Source organism: Brachyhypopomus gauderio, chromosome 21, assembly GCF_052324685.1.
Source record: "Brachyhypopomus gauderio isolate BG-103 chromosome 21, BGAUD_0.2, whole genome shotgun sequence".
Classification (NCBI taxonomy): domain Eukaryota; kingdom Metazoa; phylum Chordata; class Actinopteri; order Gymnotiformes; family Hypopomidae; genus Brachyhypopomus; species Brachyhypopomus gauderio.
The window spans coordinates 3945251-3969042 of NC_135231.1; the positions used below are offsets into that span (position 1 = coordinate 3945251).

The 23792-nt window shown below is 45.9% G+C and overlaps 1 protein-coding gene across 3 annotated transcripts in view; it reads right to left on the reverse strand.

Annotated features, from left to right (window-relative positions):
* Positions 1 to 4884: 4884 nt before the first annotated feature.
* Positions 4885 to 23792, reverse strand: part of rgs19 (regulator of G protein signaling 19) — a 31794-nt gene continuing 12886 nt past the window's right edge. For 2 of the 3 annotated variants that reach the window (XM_076983591.1, XM_076983593.1), the window contains 4 exons: positions 11728 to 11867; positions 10659 to 10745; positions 9327 to 9561; positions 4885 to 5740 (listed from right to left, as the gene is read on the reverse strand). In XM_076983591.1, the coding sequence (XP_076839706.1) occupies positions 5552 to 5740; positions 9327 to 9561; positions 10659 to 10745; positions 11728 to 11867 (651 nt within the window). In that variant the 3' untranslated portion in view covers positions 4885 to 5551. The remainder of the gene's footprint in view (positions 5741 to 9326; positions 9562 to 10658; positions 10746 to 11727; positions 11868 to 23792) is intronic. The other variant, XM_076983592.1, reaches the window with a different exon arrangement.

A 23792-nucleotide genomic window follows, 5' to 3' on the forward strand; every position in this document is an offset into this window, starting at 1 on the left:
AATGTCTAAGAAACCTAGCAAGTCAGTTCTACATATACAGAATGTCAGCCAGAGTCACATCCAGATGTAGAATGTTCGTTCAGATAGTGCATTGACTCTTAAGGATTACTGTATGTACTGTGTGTGATTAAACACATACCAGTGAGTATACTGTGAGCCATTCAACTACCCATCACGGCTGGCCTGGGCAGTGGGGATTACTGGACAAGCTCGTCACTGCCCCCACAGGGGTGCAAACGTAGCCTGAACCTGGTTGTGAAGCGATGGGAGTTGGGGTGGTTCTGGGGAACATGTACCCGTTTCCATAGGCAAGGAAGTGGTAAAAGGCCAATGGATGTACCCGTTTCCATAGGCAAGGAAGTGGTAAAAGGCCAATGGATCAGGAGGCAGTGCATTAGAAGAAGCCTGGCACGATGGGTTGTTCCTGAGGAACCCATTTAATAAGAAAGCGATCAGCTGTGATAATTTCACGTAAGGGCAGAAATTCAAGGAGAGCTGAAAGGACAACAAGAAAGTCGTGTAATTCCGTGTATTTGCCAAGCGTTGGATTGCGTGATGAATTCTTATTTTCTGTACGTGCTTGAGCTTCTGATGTCCTTTCCTCAAGATTTTGGAGTTTATACAAGTTTACATATCTGCACAGCCGTTTATGGCAGATGATGTCCTGATGACTTGTCTACACACACAGGCTTGTGTGGGAACACTGTCCTGCTGTCCAAGTGCAGCATACTGAGGGGAATCTTCAGCCAAGCGTGCAGGACAGAGTGCAGGACCTCTGCTGTGCGGTGTCCTCTTTGTGGGCCGTCCTGTTTGTTGTGGGCAGGACACGAATGAATCGAAGCAGCTGTGGATGTGAGCGTGCACACGCGCTCTAGCGCCACCTACGGCGTGTGTGTGTGCGTTGCAGGGTCCTGACCCCCTTCCTGTCCGCTCAGGCTCTGAACCTGTGATCACGTGTGGGACTTGAGGCACAGAAGATAATCGGCACGTACTCCCTCCTCCTCAGGCCGGCCCACGCCATACTTGAACATGACGGGGCTCGTGTGGTATTCACCTGGGCGGCGGGCGGCACCCCACACATCAGAGAGGAGAGTGCTGGCTACAGGTTCATATCTGAAGAGTTAATGGATCTGTGATTGGGGGTTTGCAGAGATTTACAACCCACGTTGGTTTTCAGCGTAAATGTGACGTTCATATTCACAAAATAATAATAATAAAAAGTTATAGGTGAATTATAGCACAAATGTCTTTATTGTCATCATTATAATTGTCTTTTTTTTTAAAAGAGGGTGGGGGAGAAATAAAAACATTCAAAAAAAGAAAAAAACAAAAAAAAACAGCATAAAAAAAAACTTGCAATCCAGTCAAGGAACATTACAGGAGACTTAATGAAGTCCTCTATAAATACTCTGGTATCATAATCTGGTGGTGAGGACCTAGAAATGTATTTTATCCAAACCCCCAACCCTCACCCCCAGCACTTGCCACCCAAAAATAATAATAACCCTACCAAACCCTGACTTTCTGAAAAGGGCGCCCCTCTATGGCACCTTGATGCAAGTGCACATAGGGGTGAGGGTGGGGTAAACTCCCACAGTAATGGCAACAGTTGTTAAAATAAAAGCATTTTGGTCCAGAAATTCCACAAGCATACCCTTTAAAACAAAACGTGATTTCTTTCAATACAAAATATAATGCTAATGTTAATAAATAATTGTCCATAGAAGTCCATGAGTATGGGACAGATCTCCACTGTATGGAGTGGAGGTGTTGATGGGTGGAGGACTGCACAGAGATGGAGGGGGGGAGAGAGAGGACAAGAATACGTGTTTGAGACGAGAAGGTAACTGGAGGGGCCAGACTTAGGGGTGAACATTTAACAGGGCGATTTTAGTCCTGAAACTCTCACAAGTAAAGCACGCCCACAGCATTCATACGTGAGAAAGTGATTCAGGGGAAAGAACAGACAAATTCAGTAAAGAAGTGGTGTACTGCAGTTAGGTATGAATGTGAGTGGATGCACAGAGCCTTGCTGTCTATCGATAGTGTAATACAACATAAATTAGCCTTCACAGCACACACACACACTGACTCTTACAATCATGCGTGTTCCATTTGAGACTGGATGAAGGCCAGGCTAATTTGGCACCTAGAGAAATGTATGTAAACATAAGCAGGTCTACATCTCAGAGTCCTCCTCTCTCTTCCAATGTTAGCTGCAAAGATGGCTGATCTGTGTTGGGTTCCCTTCAGAGACACCATTGACGTAGACTTAACGTTTTCAGAGATGTTCAGTGGCGTGATGTTTCATCTTCGTGAGTAAGGTACTTACGGACAAGTTGGTCTGTTTTTGTGTCTATAGAGCTGTGTATAAATATTAGATAAAAACATGTATAGCCAAAGGCCCTGCTAACACCAGTACCTCTCTGCACTGCCTTAAGGTTCACTGAACCTTAAACATTCATTCCTTAAAACACACACAAACACACATGCACGCATCTTGCGGCTTAAGTTAGACTGGTCACAATTTACCGAAAAATAACTACTAAATTCAAGTTCAAATAGTTTGACATTTTTAGACATATGTTACATAATTACATACTCAAATGTACATGTTCATGCACACTGCGTGGTTCATCTGAGTAAATAAAGTAGTTTTGTACCACAGTATATGAAATTCATCTAAATCCTATTTGGCGAAGTAGCCAAATAGCTAAATACTCTAAATAGAACTTCTCATTCTATTTTTAAATTCCTTGTTTTTGACATATTTATATTCAATAAAAGTCTTTATATTCTACATGGAAAATATATTTACAACTGTGACAAAGTATAATGAAATGAAAAATGGAGGTGAGGAATAAGGGCCACACCCACATTAAACAGGGCACCAATGGGCCTAACTGTTGTAATTAGCATAGATAAAGAATGCACCAATCTCTGGTGAGGGCTGGTGAGTGTACATGGTTCTTGTAATATGAAATTAGACAGGCAAAGTTGGCCCTAAATTAGATTCACTAGATTCAGTTTGCTCAAAACTAGTCCCCACCCTAAACATCTGGGAGGACGAACCAGCATCGCCTGCAGATAAATAATTAGGGGACTGTTCTGTCCACATTACTCAAGTACAAATAGCTTTACACAAACACAGCTCATATTTAGATCAGTGCCATAATGGGGGTGGAACCATAAAACAATTTTTTTTTCTGATTTGGCCATTTTCGCACGGACACAAGTGCACAGAGCAGCAGTCGCCTTGCGGACTCACATTCTGAAATGTACAGACTCGGAGGGCATGGGAGGTATGAGAGGTCACAGTGTTGGCACTGGTTCAGTCGAAGCTCTTTATTTCCCATCTCCGGAGAGTCACTGCGGAATAGAGTTCAGGTTAGTGCGGTGTGCGAGTGGGTAAGCCAAGAATCCTGACATCATGGGTGATGAGTGATACCCCCCCCCCCCCCCCACGGGAATGGCAGCACTGCCCTGACTGGCTTACGGGTCCCGCGGCATCTCCCTCGGACGGCTACAGAATCGAAAGTGAGGCCGAGAGCTGAGCTTGTGCAGTGCGTATAAAGAAAGAGTCTTGTGCGTGAGACAGCAGCTGACGCTTCCTGCAGAGAGAGCCCCCTCTGACCGGGCCCTCCGTAAGCCCCCACGCAGGGCTGCAGGAATGGCGTGGGGATGACTGCCCGTCATTGGTAAATCTTCACTAAGACGCAGTCTGGTCAACATGTGCGCAGTACGCTTTAGTGGTTGCAGTCACATTGGTGAATTGCCTTCTGGTATTAAGCACCAGCCACATTCAGTATTATCAGAGTGAACTTTCCATGTAGAAGAATGAGTGAGCTGAAATGGTAACGATCAATTTGATTTACAGTAAATACTCTTTCTAGACTCTTATAGTAGCATATAGAGCTAGAGTGGATATGTTTGCTCTACAGGTTAATTAGGTAAATGGCAATAGCAGGTGAGCTAGAACAAAAATAGGTATGTGCACACGCACACACACACACACACACACACACACACACCAAATTAGATCAAAAAGGATATTGTTTGTATTTCCTGTGTCTAAATATACAGTACCAATCAGAATCAGCACAATACACAACAGGGGAAACGTGTGTGTGTGTGTGTGTGTGTATTAGAGCAAGTAATATCGGACCTTATGACCATTCAATGACACTACTGTCCAATTCCAAGGCTTCCAAGCAGAAACCTCTTCTCATCAGCATCCTCCGACATTATAGTACAGCCTCTTAAAAGTACAACTCTTACAGTACAACTCTTAAAACGACAGCACGTCCATCAAGAATGCAAGATCAATTCATCAGTGACATCTGTGGGCATTTTGACTCCTGTCACACAAGGTTTATTGCAGAATTATTATTATGTGCACCGAATGGACTTAAACTGGAGGGGCTGGTCCAATCATTCTGCTGTGACTGGGTTACCTGTCCACGTGGCTCTGATTATTTGCATTAGGGGTTTGGCTGTTAAACTGTTATAGTGAAGGATTCCCAAAGAATGCTGGAACGTATCCACCACTTCTACCTAAAGAGACAACAGGGACCTTATCCATTAGGCTAATGTTATCAGTCAAGGAGAAAGTAGCAGAGTTTGGGCATTGCCAGGGTGTACAAGAGTACACGTGCACACGCACGCATACGTGCACACAGCACACACGCATACACGCACACACACACACACACACACGTTGCTCAGTTTGGATCTGATACCAAGTTTGAATACGCTATAACACAAAGAGGAAATAAATAACATGAATACTACGTTTAAAATGGATTTGAGTGACCAGTCTAATTAAGACCTAGGCAATTCTCTCTCTGTTCTGTTTCTTCTGTCCTCTCTCCTTTCCAATAGCAGTTGGCATTCTATGTATTGTTTTATGATTCTTTTTTTTCCTTTTTTGCACATGGGAAACGTCTGTCCCGTCCCATAAAAATGAACCACTCATCCACCGCTCAACCCCTCGCCTCAGAGAGCCAGCCAATCAAAGAAGGGAGACAGTGGACAGGTCAGAGGTGATAGGCAGTAGGCAAACCGGTCAGGTGCAGAGCGGAGAATGTTGCCTCCGGTCCGTCTTATTGCAGAGGCTCTCATCTCTTGTCAGCTCGTGATACCAGAAGAAAAAGCGAGTTATGAACTCTTGACGTTTTCTGACGTGTTCTTATTGAAAAGAGAAGGAAAAAATATGGACAAAAAGTAAAAAGACAGTTGTGTTGATCAGTAGTTGTTGCTGTAGCCACAAACTGTGGAATCACGGGCCAGAGAGGGAGAACACAACTACTTCAACCCTGTGTGTTCCAGTTTCAGTCTGTGCATGTTCCAAAAAGTCCAGAAGGAAGGTGTTTCCTCCAAAACAGACATGAGGTGCAATATTTGGGGAGAATTCCAAAGAGACAGAAAAAGGGGGGGTGAACGAGAAGATAAAAAATCCCATTGAGCTCTGAACGCGTTCTTTCTCCTTTAGTGGTTGTGCAATGGCAGGTGTTGAGGGCCAGACGGTGGGAGAGAGGGGTGGAGGGGTGTTCTAGGACTCCGAGGAGGAGCGCGAGCCCCCCTGCACCACAGATCTGTAGATGGGGGAGTTGAGGAAGCGTGGGTAGGAGTCTCTGTGCATGAGTGTGTAGATCTGTAGCTGGGCGTCGTCGAACGTGTGCGGAGTCGGTTCCTGCATCTTCTTGTTGATCACCTCCCGCACCCGTGAGTCCAGGCTCACCTGGGACACAGGGAGAGAACGGGTAAATGTGGGTTAGAATGTCTGCAGGAGCCCAACCTCGAGGGCAGGGAGCTAAACCCCACCTCTAACAGACCCTGTTCCATAAGGGACTCTTGGATTTTGTTTGAATGACTCACACTTAACAGGGTTTTTTTTTAAGCGAACGATCAAACCATACATCGCTTTCATCTACCAAATATTTCTGCACACAAACGAAACTCATTGACAAAAGTGAAGAATGATCCAACAGCCAAAAAGACCAAACGTTCATTGCTGGTTCATCGCTGGTTCGTCGCTACAACTTTTAGCAAGACCCAGCAGAGACTGTCATGATTCACGCCACTGGCCATACTGCAGAAGACAGTCGGGGAGAGTCTGCCTTCCAAGATTACCAGAAGACCAGTAAACGGGTGTGCTCCTGAGGGTCCTCCTGTTTTGCATTCCCAAGGGCCCCCCACCCCCACCCCGCACCTCCCGATTCGCCTCCCCCATCCCCATACCACAGCACAGCACGGCCTATTTATAGAGGAGCTTGTCCAGGGGGGCAAGAGGGACACAATTTATAGTTTCCTGTGGACTTTATTTAATACTGCTGAGAGAAAAAGAGCGAGACAGACAGAGAGAGTGAAGGAGGTAGAGAGAGACCAAGAAAGGGAGCGAGGGAGGGGGAGAACACGAGAAAGAATAAACCGTAATAAGTATAAACCATAGCCCCAAGTTTTCTGGCGCAGACTTTCAGTGGTGGCGTTAGCCAACTCACACAGACACGCCGTAAAACAACAGCAGTGCGCGTTCTGAACACTTGGGGCCGATGCTCGCTAAAACGTGGTACGCAGGAATGCCCGCGTGGTGTGCACGTGTTCTTCCCGAGAGCGGGGCAGTGCGTTTTCTTCCCCCGTACTTTAATCAAACGCTCTAAACGAGGCTTTTTTCCACTTGCCGTTCGTTTTTACTGCGTCCCTCTGTGTGACACCTTCTCCGCGCACGCATCACGCCACATCTACTCTGTGGCTCCTGCTCTGGGATGTGCTTTGTACCGAGAAGTGCTGTCTAATCCCTGGCCACAGCTACATTTTACATGTTTGTACACTTGTGTGCAGGTGGGTGGTGTGTCACCGCGGGGTTTGTGAGAGTATTAAGGGACTTTCTACAGAAGGTGAAAATGAAAAGACAGAGCGGTGTGTGTGTGTGTGTGTGTGTGTGTGTGTGTGTATGCGTGTGTGCGTACATGTGTGTCTTGGCCATGGAAAACATGTAGGAATTCTTCTAACTGATAAGAAGTAGCTTAACATGCATTGGTATCACAACAGGGTAAGACAAGGTAAGACAGTGAGATATGCTATAGGGACAAAAGTACTGGCACACACCTCTTAATCACTGGATTCCCTGATTACTGAAGGAGATTCATTCAGTCCCGTTACCACAGGTGTATAAAATCAAGCACATGCAGTCTGCCATTACAAACACTGAATAGGTCAGTTTGTGAAAAGCGGGGTCTCGGGGTGCCGGAGTGACGAGGTGCTGTGTGTGAGGTGCTCTGTGTGAGGCACTGTGTGTGTGAGGTGCTGTGTGTGAGGCACTGTGTGTGTGAGGTGCTGTGTGTGAAGCACTGTGTGTGTGAGGTGCTGTGTGTGAGGCACTGTGTGTGTGAGGTGCTGTGTGTGAAGCACTGTGTGTGTGAGGTGCTGTGTGTGAAGCACTGTGCTGAGGCGTAGTGCTGAGGCGCTGTGTGTGAGGTCCTGTGTGTGAGGTGCAGTGCTTTCTCAGCACAAACACTGCGCTGTGGCACGGGTCTCTGTGGCAAAGCAGCTGCTTACATCACTGAGCACAATGCCAAGCATTAGATGGAGTTGTGTTAAGCACACAGGGCTCTGCAGCAGTGGAAACGTGCTGGAATCACACTCCTCTACCTGGCAGTCTGGTGGACGTGTCTGGGACTGGCGAATGCCAGGAGAATATTACCTGAATATTATCACCATTTGGTGATAATGATGTAGGATTGTTTTTCTAGGCCCTTTAGTTCCAGTAATGATTCAACATACAGAGACATTGTTGCGTCCAACTTTGTCTAACAGTTTGGCAGAGACCACACTCCTAAATACTGTAGAAAGCTTCACAGAAGAATGGAAGATGCAATCACTGCAAAAAGGGCACCAGGGAAATCAGTGAAATACTTAAAATCAGTAAAAACAGTAATTAATTGAAGCTACTGTCCACCTAATGTCTGCCTGTAACTGCATACAGTGGTGTTGACTGACAAGGAAGAAACTGACATCCACTTTAGTGTTAACACGCTAATGTTGTCAGGGTTATTTGTTTCAGATCCGTTTCAGTTTATTGGGAAAGCAATATGCAAGTGAAACAAACAAACACTTGTGTTTGAGAGAGAGAGAGAGAGAGAGAGAGAGAGAGAGAGAGAGAGAGAGAGAGAGAGAGAGAGAGAGAGAGAGAGAGAAGCCCTTGCATATAACCTTTTCTAGCAAATCGAATCTGAATTTAAGGCAGTGTGAAACCAGCTGGCACACACACACACACACACACACACACACACACACACACACACACACACACACACACACACACACACACACACACACACACACACACACACACACACACACACACACACACACACACACACACACACACACACACAGCCCATGTGCTCTTCCCAGAAACAGCCAGGTGAAGATATCCTCCCTCTATACCAACAGATTTAATGCACACACAGACTATGATGTATTTACCAGGATAGGTAGTCTATGCTTATTTTGTATATGTGAACAGGAAGTCAGATAAAATTTGCAAGCTAAAGATAAAATAAAGAAAAAGCAATGGTTCAGGACCCACACACACACACACACTCAGTCACGCACTCACACACACGGAGTGAGAGAGAGAGAGAGACAGAGTGAGTTCACTCACATAAGGACAGGACTGTCATTCCTACTTTTGGTGAAACCTAGCAGCTAACCTCAAACCAGCATCGGTAGCCTCGCTCAAAATAAACACTGGCCAGCTGATACCACTACACTGCACTTACCACTCAAGGACGCTTCACTTACCAGGTCAAGAACCATTTGAAAAGGGGAAACCGCCATTGCTTGGCTTTGCCCATAACTAAAAAGAAACCACTGACAATCCACTGGATGCTGCTGGACTAGACCTGTAACCACGGCACTAGACCCGTGTCCACGGCACTAGACCTGTATAACCACAGCAATAAACCTATAAGCACTGGACTAGACCTTAGGCCAGGGAGGCCAGTCAAGAGTTGTTGAATCAGTGGAGTCTTTCAAAAAGCAATTGAAGACTTACCTGTTTAAACAGGCCTTTGATTAATTGTTCAGGTGTATTGTGCCGTTTTAATGTGTATGAAATTTCCATTTTATTGTATCCTCTGTAAAGCATTTTGTGACAGTTGTCTGAGATAAATGCTATATAAATAAATTTTACTTACTTACTTACCAGTCTAGCTCAAATAAGCTCATGGCAAACGATGTCACCGTAACGATTTCACCGTAACGACGTCACCGTAACGATGTCACCTACGTATGTTTGTGACTGGGTTTGTGTGTACCCACACCTCTTTAGGCGACAGGATGGAGATGTAGTCTTCGTAGATCATGCGTGCCTTCTCCTCGATGGCGCTCTTGCTGATCTCCTTCTTCAGGTCTTCACAGGCCAGCCAGAAGAGCATGTTCTCCTCGCTGTACTCCGTGCGAAGGAACTCGCGGAACACGTTCCGGCCCGCCGGGTTCTTCATCAGTTTATCGAAGGACTGAGCCCACTGCTTTATCTCCTCCACCGACGGTTTGGTGCTGATCGAGATGAATGGAGAGGAAGAAGGTAGGGGGAGAAAGAGAGAGAAAGAGAGAGAGAGAGAGAGAGAGAGAGAGAGAGAGAGAGAGAGAGAGAGAGAGAGAGAATTCATTAACACGTCCACCCAAGTTGCCGTGTGCTTCAGTGGAAGGGTGTTCGAAGCCACCATCAGAAGCCACATGGCATTCGTCCTCGGGGGCCGAATGTATCTGAGCTTCCAAGGGCTCCTCTGACCACTGCCATTACTTAACACTGGCCTAGTCAGCAAACAAGCTTGGGCTTGTAGTAGAGTCCCCAGCTCTCAAAAGACGGGGAGGGGGTGAGAGAGAGGGAGAGACAATTCACATATACAGTAAATGGGAGAGAGGCAAGCCAGTGATTATACGAATCCCTGATGACTGCTCTGAATCTGAGGGGGAAGATACCAACTGACCGATGAACGGGGGGAGGGGGGACAGATGAACGACAAATATCTAGAAGTGTGTTGTGTTCCATCAGAGGACTGTAGAAAGCCCTCAGAGAACCAGAAGTTCTGCACATGCTCTGTGACAATTTATTCATTCACAGGCTGGGAATCCCATACGATAACCCTTCTACAAATTTTTGTAATTACCAGATTTGGACACAATAATACTTGGGGTGAAGTGCCGTTTAAAAAGTTAGAAATGACTGTTGTGGTCTTTAACCTTTAACCTGAGAGAGGCCACTTACAATGCACCACTGCATACAATATCTTCAACACTAGTATCAATAATCACAAAAGACATCACTGAACATACATCAGTGTTCATACATACATACAGACAGACACAGACAGACAGATGCATCTTGAATGCAAATTTATGTTTGTAGTTTGCGCAGTTTTGTTTGTTTATTTTGTTCTCTATAACCTTTTCAGTACATAATCTAAGAAATGCTAATAAACAGTACAAAATGAATTACCAAGATGATCTGGATGAGTTTCCGATGATGCATTTATATAAGACTCAAGCTTGAAAAGGCAAATGAATGTGTGTGTGAGGGCAGGTGTTCTCCTCTGGGTCTGAGGGCACACGAGTGTGTGAGGGCACACGTGTGTGTGAGTGTGGGATCTCACCAAGCTTCACAGTTTGATATGGTCTCCAGCTTGGTCTCCTGGACCTTCATCCTACCACGGTTCTCGTCTTCTCTCCTAACAGTGAGACTGGAAGGTGGTAAAATGGCATTGAGAAATAACAGCTGTGCCGGAACCAAAAAGGGCCTGGCCACACGCACACACACCAAACACTCCCAACATACACTTCCTAGCTCTGTCTTATTGTCAGATGCACACACACACGCAGTCTATCACTCTGAGATGTGAACATGGCTATGCTGGTGCCTCTCAATGCTGTGTGTAGTCGTTCAGTTTCCGAAAGAAAGACGCTCGTCTGCAGGAGACCGCAGGGGCGGCCCGGAGAGTCTGCCGAGAGGCCGACTGGTAGCATGGCTGACCTCAAAACCTCAGGCCCTGCCGCAGAGAACAGCCCTGCTCAGCTCGGCTAGCGCTGCTCGGCGGTGTGCGAATGGTGGCGTGCGAACGGTGGAGTGTGAACGACGGAGTGTGAATGGCGGAGTGTGAATGGTGGAGTGTGAACTGTGGGCTCCCGCACCGCTGGGGAGGCCGGCAGGAACAGGTGGAGGGGAGCTGGGTTATTAGCCAGCGCAAGCAGTGCTGAGTGGCTAGAGGCAGCGTGTGTGAGAGAAAGAGAGAGAGAGAGGGAGAGAGAGAGTCTAGAGAGAGACGCCGAGGTGTGGGAGTGTGAATATGGCAGCCATCTCCCACAGGGCTCTTGGTAAAATGAGAGCAATCTTAATCACACTTGCTCCTCAGGTTCACAGCAGACTTGAATTACACAGTAAGGCATGTTCACACAGCATTAGCATGTGGGTGCACCTGATCCCCCAAACACGGCGTTAGAGGAGAGAAACACATGTTAGTGAAGTGGGATGTTATATCCGATGTTATATGATGTTATAACCGTGAACAATAATGTTCAAACTGTGTGCTAACAAAAGATCAATCAATTAATACAAGCACAAAATGCTGTGTTTAAAAGGGGATGTCTAAGAAAATGGAAGTGAGTGTTGATGAAGGGTAGCTGTACCATATGGAGGGAGGGGGGGGGGGGGTGTATGGGTCATACCATGAGCAGCTACAACAGCAGCACCAGCAGAAGCAGCAGGCATTGGGCCTGTGTGCTGGGGAGGAGTGCTGGGCCCGGCTCGGGGACGTCTCGCTCCGTGCCATCGGAGACTCGCGGTCTGCCGGGATAGGGCCTGTGTACTGAGACACACACAGTAAGGCATGTGGGCTCCACACGTGCACGCACAAACACACACACACACACACACACACACAGACACACACACGCTCACATGTATGCACACAAGCACACACACACGCTCACATGTATGCACACAAACACACACACACACACACACACACGCTCACATGTATGCACACACACACACACACACACACACACACACACACACACACACACACACACACACACACACACACACACACACACACACAACCACCCCCTCCCACCACCACCACCTTGACACCCACACCCATGCTCGCCCGCCCACACGGACAGACCACACACTGAGCCTGTACATTAACATGCACACAGATATGCAGCTGCAGGGATCTTGATATCTGCTCTATGTCAGCAAAGATGTGTAAAGCCCTGTCCAGAAACAGTGCCAGTTGTGTTATGGCACAGCGACCATGCAGGAACGTGAACAAATGTGCAGGTATGTTTAGCACTTCACTCTAGTAGCCCGTGAGAGTGAGTCATGGGAAGGCCATGATAACCTGCCAGCAACCTCTGATTAGGGAATTGTGCATTAAGAAAATGTTCAGTGGTCAATATCCCACCCCTCACAGGTCATTGGTGGAGGTTTCAATCAGTCATCTAATTTGAGTTTATCTGGCCAATGAGCATGTCTGAAAGGTCCAGGTCCATTATAAAAAAAACAAAAACAAAGGAAAGCAGACAGTGATGCATCATGTGAATGTGCCATGGGGAGACAGCGTGGTCTTTGTCAACACACACACACAACTATTATCACACAGTCTTGTACAACTTCTGGCCAAAGAGTGGCACAAAAAACAGACCTAAAAAGTGATTAGGTGTGGACATTGGCCCCGATGAAAGACACTCTGGCTATGAGGTTCTTTTTCATTTACTAAAAAGCTTCAGCCGTGATTCTTTTCTAATTATATTTGGACTAGCTGTCCCAAAGAGTGCTCCTACGTTTGGCTGTAGAGCACCTCTAATGCCATCAACCTAGAGTGGCAGCCCCAATTCTTTTCACAGAGAGGGTACAGTGGATGTGTGTGTGTGTGTGTGTGTGTGTGTGTGTGTGTGTGTGTGTGTGTGTGTGTGAGCGAACTGCAGTGCATAAAACAAAAGTTCTTTGTGCCTAATGACCTGATCAGAGTGTAGACATATTCAGACAAATTGCGGGTCTCTATGGAACCACACACACACACACACACACACACACACACACACACACACACACACACACAGCATTGTTACAGTAAAAGAGACTCATAACGGAGCCTGTGGCCAAACCGATACCAGCCTTCAAAGTGTAACAACAACCCTCTGTAATGAGTCAGACTGAGGGCACAACACAAACTAATATGTTCCTCTGCAAGAGTGTGGGACAATGAGCCAAAACTACAAGAGGAAGTGGTTCCTGTGTGTGAGAGATGGTGGAAGGAAGTTGATATTTCATTTTACCCTCTAGACCCTTCTCATGCACCAAAAGTGGTCAATATAATATCCTATAAGTCACATTTCAACTCAATTACATGCCCCGATATAAGAGAATATTCTTACCATATGAACAGCCTAATTTAATAATCATTATTTTAACATCAACTCAAGACACTGACCTCAGCTCAGATCAATGTGCAGTTTGTAAATATCTACCTTGCTAAGCAATAATGTCGAGGTTATGCAGTGCCTGCTAGGTGCTGGCTGTGCTGTTCAATGGACCGCTCAAATCAAGTCATTCAGGAAAGAGATGATGCTGGAAACAGACCCAGTACTGCACCCTTCTGGGCGCCATTACACGAGCATCGCGTCGGTAAAACCTGTTATGGTTGAAAAAAACAAAACACTGACCAATTTATGTTATCATTTCAGGCCCGCTGCAAGGATAGTTAAGCAATCGGCTAAAAGCCTGACAGGCAGGCCGTGGTTATGAGTTGTGTCACAAGTGACAGTACATGTGCAATGACTGCGCAAAGGTGCTTCGTTTGTTAGATGAAACGGGTCCACGTGTCAGGACAACGCGACCTCAAAGGGTGCTGGGCTTCCTCTTCAGGAGAACCAGCTGGTAATATGAAGCGCAAGCTTCCCCTTTGAGGAGGTCTGAATGTGAACGTGGGGTTTTCCGATTGAGAGCGCATCTGCTGGAGCTGCAGACGGCAGGTTAAATACGCCGTATTGATAACGCGGTGGAGATTATGCAGGGGGGTTTTTAACGCTCTTCTCAAAAGTACGCGCTTTGGGGACTGCGCGTGACAGAGCGCGTGACCCGTCCTTCGCAAACTCCCGCTCTTTTCTGGCCTATCCTCTCGGCCTTTAAGCATGACATAATGCGATACAGACTCTGGCGAACAACACGGACACCGGGGTCGAGGTATTTTTAGCTTTTGGCAGAACCTTATCCCGTCCTCCTCCCTCCCAACTCTCTCTTTTGTTTCGTCTCGGCGTCTATTTTCCGCTGTGGGGTCAGAGGGAGCGCGCGTGTTTAATAGGCGCGGAGCTGAGAGTTAAGTGTGCGCGTGCGTGGGAGGGGAGCGCGTAAGGCATGACTGGACAACACACTTCGCAGACGTCGCCAAACAGCGTGTTGGGAGAATGTCTCCCCCCTGGTATGGTTTCGTTCAAGGAGCGGTGTTTTTTATGTGTAGAACACTGCCTTTGGCACATATTAATGTCAAACATGAAACGGCTTTAATGTCGCCTTCGGTTTGGTGCAACGACTGTTTAAGTCCACAGTTTAAAGTTTGCTTTTTACAAAAGTACAAAATATGCATGAACCTTACTGACATCCCATACAATATTATGTTAGCTGAAAAAAGTGTGTTTTCTCACTTTTGGAACATGCTAGTTAAGTTATGATGGTGGAGTTATACTGAAGTTCTGTCCTCTCATCTTATTAACCCTCTCTCTACTCTTGTTAGGAGGCATTTGGTCAAGCCTTGGCAACCGCAACTACTCCCATGTTAAAGCCAACCAGACACACACAAAAAAAGCATATTCTATAAAGAGAGATAGAAAGATAGAGGAGGGTGAGCGAGAAAGAGCACAACAGAAAGTGCAAGAGAGAAAGACAGCACAAGAGAAAGAATGCAAGAGAGAGAGCGCAAGAGAGAGAAATGAGGGACGGTAAGAAGCAGTGGCACTGGGCAGCAGGCTCAAGCCTTTTGTCTCTGGGTGCTGTAGGTTTAAAGAGCCATATGACTCTCGCTCCAGGGTCTGAAGCAATTAAGTGCTCATTTGAGGATTAATCTGTGTGATTATTCCCCTATAATCTCACTCTCAGATCAGCAGCGCCTAACACAATCAAATCACAGCCTAAATCCCAGTCAGTCAGACTGGAGAGAGGGAGAGAGTGAGAGAAAGGGAGGGAGGGAGAGAGAGAGAGTGAGCTAATAGCTATACTTTCATCAGAGCTACTGTAGATGGGAAAGAGAGTAAGGGAGATGCATTTGAAAACATCATCGTCAACAACACCGGTCTCTTCAGATCAGTTAGTGAGAAACAAAGTCGTCCAGAAGCAGCTCACGCACTCCCCCTCACACGTCCACACGCTGCACAGCTACAAGGCTGCACCAGAATCAGACAGCCCCCCCAGCCATGCCGACCCACTGCCCTACACCTAAGCCCCCTGGAATTTTTCTGTGTGTGCCTGTGTAGTTCTAGGCTGTGAGAGTGCTGGCACACCTGAAGGGGATTGTGGGGTGAAAGGTTACAGGTCAAAGGACACATCAGGTAGATTGCCGCCTTGGCCAGGCATGACAGTAACGTCATCTGATGGGCTACACCCTCAATGAAGAGAGCTGTGTGATCAAGGGGTCACACTGCAGCTCTGATCTTGTACTTGAACCCTGGCCTTGGGCAGACTCAGCTACACAGTATGAGCATCTTTTTCTTTTATTCACAAGTTAATTCAGCACTCTGATGCATTTTGACAAAAGGCAATTTTTTAAAGCAAAATAATAACCCTCTCCCAAAAAAAACGACTGAAATATAGTTTGAACTGTTTCTGTATGTAAAAGCATTCTACCTTTATTGTTAATGCATGGGCAATGTCAACGCTGGAATGCAACTGTACAGCTGGTTTAGGTTAATGCCTCATCAGTTGACATGGTGAACCCACACTGCCTCCCCATAGATCACAGTGCAGTTTTCCTCACTGCCACTGGAGCTCCAGTGGCCAAAGGCACAGAATCAGCTGAAGCAGAATATTTGAATCAATCATATGACACAAAACACACTTAGCGACTGGAGTTTGTATAAGCGATATCCATGTCTTTGGTTTGGAAAGCGATCCCTTGAAGGTACGTTTATGTCAGACGTACACGGCGGGGAGGAACTGGGGGCCCTGACGCACCCGTTTTTGGTGACTGACACAATTAGACAATGACGAAGAAAGTACTTCACACTCGTTACATTCTAATGAACTGCTCACTACTCTGGTGAATAATTCTATCCCATGTTTATGAAGCGAACATTTCCCCACTGCTATGGGAACAGCAGTAGTGGAAGAAGAATACGAATGATGCCATCATAGCATTCTCTCGTTATTTTCACACTGAAACATTTTTAGTATGCCCTTCAAGTTGGGCTGGATTACACAGGGCTCCAGGGGAACACAGGGGCAGAGTGAACCCAGAAGCCCCAGTGCCCTCACTCCACTCTGGGGATTCTCTCTGGCCTGCCCCCCACAACCAACCATGGAGCTCAGCTACAGTCAAATTAGTCACACATTTCTAAAAAGCGGAAGTTTTCCACAACTGAGAGAATAGGAGGTCCACGCACACACGCACGCACGCACACACACACACACACACACACACACACACACACAAGGATTCCAGAAAATTCCACTGCAAAGAAAACATGAAGGGATAAAGGAGAGAAGACACGAGGAAGGTGTTTGGTTCAGGATATAAGAGTGCACTTAATCTGACCCTGTTTGAACACGTCCAGAAACGTTCTTGTACAAGAAAAGATGGCATCTTGTCAAACACCAATACACACACTCACCTATGTGAGGTGTTCTAATACTCCGCCTAAACCACAGCCATAAATTCGAGGTCCTTCGTGAAAATGTCCAAACACACCCATTCATTGACACCAGAAACTCACACGATTGCTCTTTGTGTCAAACACAAACGAGCACGTGTGCAACAGAGACAGACACACATGCACAGACAGACACACACACGCATGCCCCCAAATGAACCCCTGCTAAGAGATTCAAGGCTTCTTTTTAACATTATGGATTCCTGCAGAAGAATTCACTTCTGATATCTGTTGGTCTAATGCCCATGTAAGGGAATCCCAGTATAAACAGGCTCTGGTCACTGGGAGAACATATTAGCAGCAGCACTCACTGTGAAAAGGCTGGAGGAAAACAGTGGGTCAGATCACTTAGAGCACATGGAGCCAGGCTAAATCTCTGATGCTCAATTAAGACGATCATTTGGGTTTAACCACTCGGCAAGATCAGATTCAAAATTCCACCTACTAAGGAAATCAAATTTACAGCCCCTGTACTGTACTAAGTGACTTACAGGGGAGAGCAAGGGGTAGGGGAAGTGTGTTGTAACTGGTCCGATGTTGTAAGTGACACAAGGGCGTGTGTGAAACTCCGTGAGTCAGCGATGTCGCTTCCTCTTTCTGCCACTCAGCAGGCCAGACCAAACGATGAGCGCACAGTCTATATCTGAAACACTGAAGACAGAAGCAAGCGATAAGATACATCCTGCCATGACTGCGAGCGGCACCGTCTTGCTCTGCGCGTCCCGTCTCGACCGAACCAGCGTGCGAGCACTCAACGCCAGCTTGCGTGGGAAGAGAAACACCAGCTCCAGCCGGGCCTTCCTCACTACTACCCCGTTTGGCCTTGAAATGTGAGACGTTCAGGGCATGTGAACGATCATGATTCAAATGTTTTGTAACGTGGCCCTAGACCACTGGAAGCAGAACCCTCGGGGGCTTGGCTCGTGCCAGGGAAAGTGGCCATGAGCTACACGGGTGCGAAATGGCAAAGGGGGTCCACTGGCCTGGACTTTGAGTGCGTCACACCAACACAATGTGCCATGTACCTCCCGTACGCCACCCTAGAGTCCCTCTTCTTACAGCAGGGGCCAGAGGTCAACGGCCAACAGGGGACTGAGGCTGATCACTATGCGGGGACGACCAATGAGAGCAGTGAGCTCTTGGACACAAGGTTATGTGAATAAGTGTTATGCAATTTATTATTACTTTTTATGCGAAGATGGCTACTTCACCTTATTTGGGAAAGGGTGCATGCTGGGTAAATAAATACAGTAATGTAGTATTATTGGATTAGCTCCACATGAGGTTCTCACCGGTTAACTCAGGGAGTCTTTCCCAGGCACAAGGACAGGACACAGCTTCTACATCTCTTCATCAGGTCTCTATGCTCTGGCTGTGTTTGCCTTCCCTCGCTCTCTTTCAACGCTCGTCCGTGCTTCTTTCTGTCCCGCTCTGTCGGGACTGTGCCGCTCTACTACGAGTCAGTGAGGGCGAGCTCGCGGAGCTGTCCATCTTCAGCCCTTCACGCTTCACCCTCGCCACACTACCCTGAAAATCCGAAAAAGAACACGACCTCTTCCCATGGCATCCCACAGTTAATTCGGTGTTATTCTAGCTATCAATAGCTGCATCGTGCGTTCCCTCCCTCCGCTTCTCTCCCTCAGGCGGCGGGGTCCCTTTAGCCGGTCTCGTAGCAGACGGCGCCACTCTAAAGTATGCGGGAGCTCCTCTCTGCAGCCCCACGTGACTCCTTAATCCATGTTGACAAAGACGGAGTCTACCAACACTGGTGGGTTACGGAAAGGACATTTGGAAAGAGTATCGGAGCTGACCTTAGGGCTTTCGCCCCGGACACATTTGCAGGACGCCTTGCAATGAAGGCAGTGCTCTCACACCCAACATCGCAATGGACAGCATGGAGACATACAGCAAAAGAGAAAGAATAAGAGAGAAAGAAAGACATTTCATTAAAAAAACAAAAGTGAGAGGTGAGAGATATGAGAACAGAATATGAGGGAGGAGACAGAAACAGAAAGAGAGAGAGAGAGAGAGAGAGAGAGAGATAGCATCCTAAACAAATGTGACACAAAGAAAATCTGACAGGAGCTATATTTAGGATCAGCATGTGAAATGAATTGAAATTCAATTTAGTGAGTGAAGCGAAATGTTAAAGGCTGTGAGCTCTCTGGTCACATGGAGGGCTGGGAGGGGCAGGAATACCCTTCACACCCAGCCCCCTCTCACTACGCCAGGAATACAAAACTAAGAGCAGAGCACCATCTTTTCACACCACACTGTTCTAGCTTATGCAGAAGCCATCTCACACTAATAATGCTACATTACTCTGTCAGAAAAAACAAAGCTGTGGAAATGCTAACGTTTCAAACATATTATGATAACACAGTACAGTAACATGCAGTATTGGCATATAGCAACTGTAAAAGATTCAGGCAGACGCCATCTTTGAAATACTGCTTGTGGACACTAGAATTTTTATACTGCTGTCTTTTACAAATTTGGTCAAGCAACTCAAGTAGAGAAGTATTTTGGGGTATTATGACAGGGCCACACAGTGGTATTAGAATAGCCCTCCAAGCCCTAGATGTGAGCAGTCTCAGCTCTGGGAACAATGGCTAAACTGACCCTGCAATAACTAGAGCAGTGAGGCTACGTATTCAGACACCTGTGTGCATGTGATCACTTGCAGCCATTTAGCTCCACATCTTTCGTTATTGCTGTCGTGAGCTGAGTTAAGGGGAGGAGCTTAGATCCACATCAACCAATCGCAAGGGTATTAGAGGCTGATGCGCTGGGACCAGGTCTGAGACAGCCAATGGAAAAGGACACTAGCAGGAGGCATCCAATAGGAAGCAGCGAGAGTAGGCAGCAATGACGCGGGGCAGGAAAGCAGTCCTCTACAGAGTACGGCTTCAATTCACACTGGCGACCTTTAACACAGCTTCTCTTGAACTGAAGGCTCTGTCAAAACACAGTCATTCACATGCACTTGTCTAGTTCACAAATGCTGAAGTAAATCTGGCATTTCTGATGGTGCAAAAGTGCAAGTGAGATTCACTTAATGACGCAATCCTAATTCTTCAGAGGCCATTGGGTTTGGAAATGGCAAAACAAAGTTTGAGGCTTGCCTCGGGCCTGCCTAGGCCCCGCCCCCAGGATGCCTGGGCCCCGCCCCCAGGATGCAGTCATATCCTGTTCTGCTTCCACGCAGGAAAAGAAGAGTTCACAGCAGGGACTCCTGTGGTGCTCACCTTAACCACATCCTACATAACAGCTGGCTTGACATCATTCACAGATTGCTTTCAAAACTCCTTAGAAGATGCTAAAGCACCAGAGACAGGAGCAGCATTGACAAACCTCTTGAGTAATATTAATGCAGCGGTTTTGCGATGACCTGCTCACATATGAGTGTCGCCATTTCATCCCAATGCAATGCCAACAACCAATCAGCAGCAAATCTCCAGAAACAGTTCAAAACAGGAACAGTACATGACACAGCATCTATTTCATCTAACGTTGCTGAACGCACATAGATCTGCACTATACTGTAGTCAGGGTCTATAGGCTCAGAGAGAAAACAGCAAAAATAACATGTCAAGATGTCATTTCTGATATAAAGCACATTAACATGCAGACAAGCAACATTGTCAGACAAGCAAATAATTTAATAACTCATTTACACTACCAATCAAACTTTTAGTCAGACACACCTGACTAAATGCATCCATCCATTATCTGAACCGCTTAATCCCACTAGTCGGGGTCACGGGGGGGCTGGAGCCAATCCCAGCATCTCCGGGCGAAGGCAGGGTACACCATGGGCAGGTCGCCAGTCCACCGCATGGCCAACACACACGCACAAACTCACACCTACGGGCAATTTAGAGTGATCAATCAACCTAACCCGCATGTCTTTGGACTGTGGGGGGAAACCGGAGTACCCGGAGGAAACCCACGCAGGCACAGGGAGAACATGCAAACTCCACACAGAGCAGCCCAGACTGAGAATCGAACCCAGACCGCCTTGCTGCGAGGCGACAGTGCTAACCACCACACCACCATGCCGCCCGACTAAATGCATGTTCTTAATATTTAAAAAGTCATTTTAATATAATGGATTTTGCTTACATTTGTATATAAGATAAATGTAGTTCAGGAAAGGTGTTATAACAGTTTATAGTGTTCTACAAGTGTTCTGCATATGTGAGAATGTCTTCAGGACTGATGGAAAAGCATCATAGGTGCTGCTTTATGAAGCTGGTTAACAGAACACAAAGAGCGTGCAAAGAGTTAACAGACTACCAAGAGCGTGCAAAGCTGATCATATTTATCAAAATATAGGATAGTTATTGTGACGGGTAGGGTGAGCGAAATAAAATGAAAGTGATCACGCCAAGTCTCAGGGAAAATGTATGGTTTAATGGAGAAAGTGCGCAAACCAAAAACCTGTGACTTTGATCCAAATGAAGGATATAATGACCAGCGGTCAACTGGTACAAAGACAAGACATATATAGACAAACAAACGACCCTCAGGTGAGACGGATCGCGGGCCCCGCCCACCTGAGGGACGTACACAACAACCACAACTGCCACTGTGGACGGAGGCGACCAGTAGGGGCCCGCTGTACCATGACAGTTATACAATCTCAGATTTATTTATTAGATCATAATAAAATTTTAATGTCAAAAATAATACAACCCCTGGCAAAAAGTATGGAATCACCAGTCTGGGATGAGCACTCATTCAGACATTTTACTCTGTAGTACAAACTCAGATCAAAAACATGATTCAATGAGAAGGTCATTACAAAGTGCAACTTGTTGGCTTTCAAAAACATTGTGGAAACAAAGTAAATGTTACTTCTATTGAGCAAGCACAGGGAAAAAATATGGAATCATGAAAAACAGATAAACAAAAGAACATTCAAAATACATCACTAGTATTTAGTTGCACCACCTTTGGCTTTTATAATGGCTTGCAGTCTCTGAGGCATGGACTTGATGAAGAATATTTTTTGTCACTCATCAATTTGGTGCCAACTCTTTTTGATAGCAGTTGCCAGATCAGCTTTGCAGGTCGGAGTCTTCTTGTGGATCGTTTTTTATTTTCAATTTCCACCACAGGTTTTCAATTGGGTTGAGATCTGGACTATTTGCAGGCAATGACATCGACTGAATGTGTCTTTCTCCAAGGAATGCCTTCACTGTTTTTGCCCTATGGCATGATGCATTGTCATCTTGGAAAATGTCATCATCTCCAAACATCTGTTCAGTTGAAGGGATGAGAAAACTGTCCAAAATGTCAATGTAAACTTGTGAATTGATAGAAAAATTAACCACAGTCATCTCCCCAGTGCCTTGGCCTGACATGGAGCCCCATATCATCAAGGACTGTGGAAATTTGGATGTTTTCTTCAGGCCGTCCTCTTTATAAATCTCACTGGAACGGCACCAAACAAAAGTTCCAGCATCATCACCTTGACCAATGCAGATTCTTGACTCATCACTGAAGATAACTTTCATCCAGTCATTCACAGTCCATCATTGTGTCTCCTTAACCCATGGCATTCTTTTTCTTTTCTGTTTAGGAGTCAATTATGGTTTTCTTTTAGTTTCTTTTAGCCATATTGAAATCCAATTTCCTTTAGGCGATATCTTATGGTTTGATCACATACATTGGCTCCAGCTTCCTCCCATTTATGCTTCATTTGTTTAGTTGTACTTTTTCAGTTTTCAAGACAAATGGCCTTAAGTTCTTTGTCTTGACGTTTTGAGATCTTTCTTGGTCTACCAGTATGCTTGGCTTTAACAACCACTCAATGCTGTTTGTATTTGGTCCATATCTTGGATACAGCTGACTGAACAGCCCACATCGTTAGCAACCATGCATCAAGAGTTACCTTCTTCAAGAAGTTTCATAATCCTCTCTTTTTTTTCAAGAGTCATGGTTCTTGCCACTCCACTTCATGCAGCCCTCCAAGGTGTCATGACTGCAGGTGTTTTTAACTGCAGACTAACGCCAGATCTAATCTAAGGCAGGTGTCCATTTAGGGAAAGGAAATTGACTGGGCGAGTCCTTATTTTCTACCTCCAATTTGAGTGATTCCATACTTTTTTCCTCAGATTTGAGTGATTCCATACTTTTTTCCTCAGATTTGAGTGATTCCATACTTTTTTCCTCAGATTTGAGTGATTCCATATCTTTTTCCCTGTGCTTGCACAAAAAAATAACATTTACTTTGTTACTTTCTTTGCTTATTTTTTTCTTTTAGTGTTTCTGAAAGCCAACAAGTTGCACTTTGGAATGACCTTATTATTGTATCAAGTTTTTGATCTGAGTTTGTTCTATAGAGTAAAATGTCTGAATGAGTGCTCATCACAGACTGGTGATTCCATACTGTTTGCCAGGGGTTGTAAGAATAAACAGTGTCCAAACGTTTGACTGCTAGTGTACATAATAGGAGAATTTTTTTTTAAGTGAGATTAGCTAATGCAGTAACCAGAAACACTAACATCATTAGTCATAAGAAATAAGAGGCTCCCATAAACACAACATTCAGAAGCACTTTGCTTGTAAAACACCTCTGTCTAAAACAACCTGTCTCTCTGTTCTCTGGAAACCCTGTGCAAATATTTTACTACCTATACAACATTATGTACAGACAGGACACTGCTGCAATCAGCGGAAGTAAGAGTGCCACACAAGTTCTGCATAGCTTTTTCAACCATTTATTGATCCATTTTGAGGAAAGGAGAGGTCATACCTTAAGAGACTCTACCGTATATTTTTCCTCTCAACACTGCTTAACCTGGGTCATGACTCCCCCAACACAACATGAAAACAGTGAGACATACAAGTACTAGAAT